The sequence below is a fragment of the Osmia bicornis genome, chromosome 14 (assembly GCF_907164935.1).
Source record: "Osmia bicornis bicornis chromosome 14, iOsmBic2.1, whole genome shotgun sequence".
Lineage (NCBI taxonomy): Eukaryota > Metazoa > Arthropoda > Insecta > Hymenoptera > Megachilidae > Osmia > Osmia bicornis.
The window spans coordinates 334,357-337,210 of NC_060229.1; the positions used below are offsets into that span (position 1 = coordinate 334,357).

General features: G+C 39.3%; 1 protein-coding gene across 1 annotated transcript; it reads right to left on the reverse strand.

Annotated features, from left to right (window-relative positions):
* Positions 1 to 962: 962 nt before the first annotated feature.
* LOC114878676 (protein odd-skipped-like) lies at positions 963 to 2,854 on the reverse strand. The gene is made up of 2 exons (XM_029192755.2): positions 2,138 to 2,854; positions 963 to 1,678 (listed from the first exon to the last, which is right to left on the reverse strand). The coding sequence occupies exons 1-2, from the start codon at positions 2,656 to 2,658 to the stop codon at positions 1,324 to 1,326; spliced, it is 876 nt and encodes a 291-aa protein (XP_029048588.2). The 5' UTR covers positions 2,659 to 2,854; the 3' UTR covers positions 963 to 1,323.

Below are 2,854 nucleotides of genomic sequence, written 5' to 3' on the forward strand. Positions count from 1 at the left end.
GATTAAAACTCCAGAATACAGATACACCATATAAGTACTTAATGATATAAAATATAAAATTTTACACTTTTCTTCTTTTCAATTACTTATGCATTATTACATTTTATATTTTATATTGTTTACATTATATCCGTCCCAAGTCTAACTTAAATTGACTAATACATGATAACTCCATGATGTATGTACACCCTTGAGCAACGTAAAAATGTGAAAAGATGGTAAAACAGCTAAAAATTGGAAGAATTTATATATAAAAAATATGCAAACGTTAGAATGGTAACGCGTTTAAGTAACGATAACCAGAGACTCTATTTCTCCGGCTATTAAATAAGAGCCACATCGACAACTTCCACGAGTGTCAGGTATAAACTACGTGTATGTACGAGACATGGGTGGTCCAGGAAGGTTCAACAGGACCCTGGCTAGATTAAACGAGCGAAAAAAAGAAACGATCTTTGGGACTATTTACAGGTCACTGGTGAGGATAAAGATGGCGCGTAGATAACTACCAGAAGGTGTCCCTTTGGCTTATCTGATCGAGAATTCCTAATTTTTGAGAGAGAAAAACTAAGGGGACAGGAAACTCGATTTAACGTTTCGATAGACGAAAACACCTTGCTACTTCCAGGTATAGATCGTTATCTCGGACGCATAGTAACCAATTATTTTGACGCCTTCGGAGATACACTGACCCCTTGTTAATTCACCTTATGGTGTTCTTCAGAGTTTCGTTTTAACCTTATCGCGAGAGGTACCCAATCCACTTGTAACTTTACTTCCTTCTCTATTACATCTTATACATTACTTTCTTTTAAATTAAATAAACCTTGAAAAATTATTATTGAAATTGATTGTACTAAATTGTTAGAATTGTTTAAATTTTGTAAATTGCAAAAATTAATGTTAAAATGTAAATCGAAGGAAACTGAGTTAACTTTCAACGACGACAAAATAAGCTTCATTTAAAAAAATTAATAGAAGTTAATGAGACACTCAAAATTCTACGCGAAATATAGCCTATCAATCGGTTTATCTACTATTTTATTTACAGTTAAATATCTACACGACTATTTACATGTTACATGGATAAGTGTCGAATAATTTAAATGAAAGCATATTTACAACGTGACGTATAATACATTCGAAATCAGTGTGCTTCGTTCAAAAACAATTATCAAAAAATAGCACATATTAAAACATCCTTATTATTAGGTGAGAACCCTTATAATCCACAGAAAAGGTAAAATACCACAGAAAATGAAGCAATCACACTGACTCCCAAAACGACAAGAACATCTCTACTAAAAAGGAGAAAAAGCTCCTTCAACGTCTCATAATGTCCTCTATACTGAAACCTAGCTTAGGGGTGGTGGTGCTGGTCCTCTGAATCGGGATCAGTCCACTCACCCTCTCCGCCATCTGTCTGATAGTAGTAGAAGCGTTGATTCTGGATTCCGGAGCGACCGGTGCTTCCATCCTTAAATCCTGCGGCACGTCTGTGTGTGTAAGGAGGTGTGTCTTCAGGTTGCTCCTTTGATTGAAACTCCTGGAGCAGACGGGACATTTGTGCGGCGATTCTTCCATATGGAGAATCTTGTGCACCGCCAGAGTCCTGCTCTGACAAAATCCTTTTCCACATTCGCTGCATTTGAAAGGTTTCTCCTTGCTGTGGATATACCTGAAAAAAAGAGAAAAAATTTCTTAGGTATAGATCAGATCGCTGATGGTGATTTGGAGGGTCATTAAGATTGGATCTTGAGTTTCGTTTGAAAAGCCTCTAAGATAAGTTCATCGGTGATAAGTAGGTAATACTTGCCAGATGTTATTCCGTTGAGAATCAGGGAATTATCTATTCGAGAAATTACGAAGTTAGAAAATTGTTTTTAATCGGGATAACTATTAACCATTGAAACGAAATAGTTCCACATATTGGAAGAAATTAAAAATTTTCTTATCGCAAATAAAGTATTACTTACGATTAGAGGGATGAATATAGAGAAAGGGTTAAATCCTAACTCATATCAAGTGTCCTTTGATTACTTATCATATTTTTATACCCAAGGCATATAATCGATCCAAGAAATATTCCTTAAAGACACCTCAAGAATCATCTAAAAACACTGTTTTTCCAACTCACCGATGATCTCTCAAATGATCCTGCCTCCTGAACGCTTTTCCACAGATGTCACAGGAATAAGGACGTTCATCCGTATGCGTCCTCTCGTGAATCAGCAGATTGTAGCTCTTAGTGAACTGCCTATTGCAAAACTTGCAAATGAACTGTTTCTTGGGCCTCTGTCCAGGCAGTCTCCTGGTAAGAAAGGAGGCGGGAGGCGGTACAGGAAGCGCGGGATGCAGTCCCTGATGACCCTGATGATGATGATGATGATGATGATGATGATAAGGATGCGTGGACGGTGTCTGAGGGCAACAACCCCTGACAGCGAGCAACGCAGCTCCTCTGAGCCAATTATCCAAGAATGCGGCTTGATAGCCGACATTTTGTCCGGTCGGTTGCTGCTGCATGAATCTCCCAGTTAGTTGCTGAGACCTGATCCACCTGGGCGACGTGATCTGCATCTGATGATGCTGTTGTATCGATCTGTCCAGAGTGGGCGGCGTATGCGGAGGTGTCAACGGTTCCATCTTCGCCTCCATCCTTCCGGAAACACTGACGGTAATCACAAGAAAAGATCCTCGGACCGATAGATCCTCGTTGGCACTAGGATAACGTATCGCTCCAGCGGACTGTCGTTCGTCGACTATTTACAATGTTCATGTGGGTCCGCCGTAAGGACGAGGCACAGCACAAGGAGGAGGCGACAGAAATGATGGAAGACGAAAAAGAAGACGA

What these genes read in the sequence shown, in the direction of transcription:
- LOC114878676 (XM_029192755.2), bottom strand. Translation starts at nt 2,658, where the DNA reads ATGGAGGCGAAGATGGAACCGTTGACACCTCCGCATACGCCGCCCACT. An exon ending in GATCATTTGAGAGATCATCG is followed by an intron (nt 1,679 to 2,137) that starts GTGAGTTGGAAA and finishes TCTTTTTTTCAG; the next exon opens with GTATATCCACAGCAAGGAGA.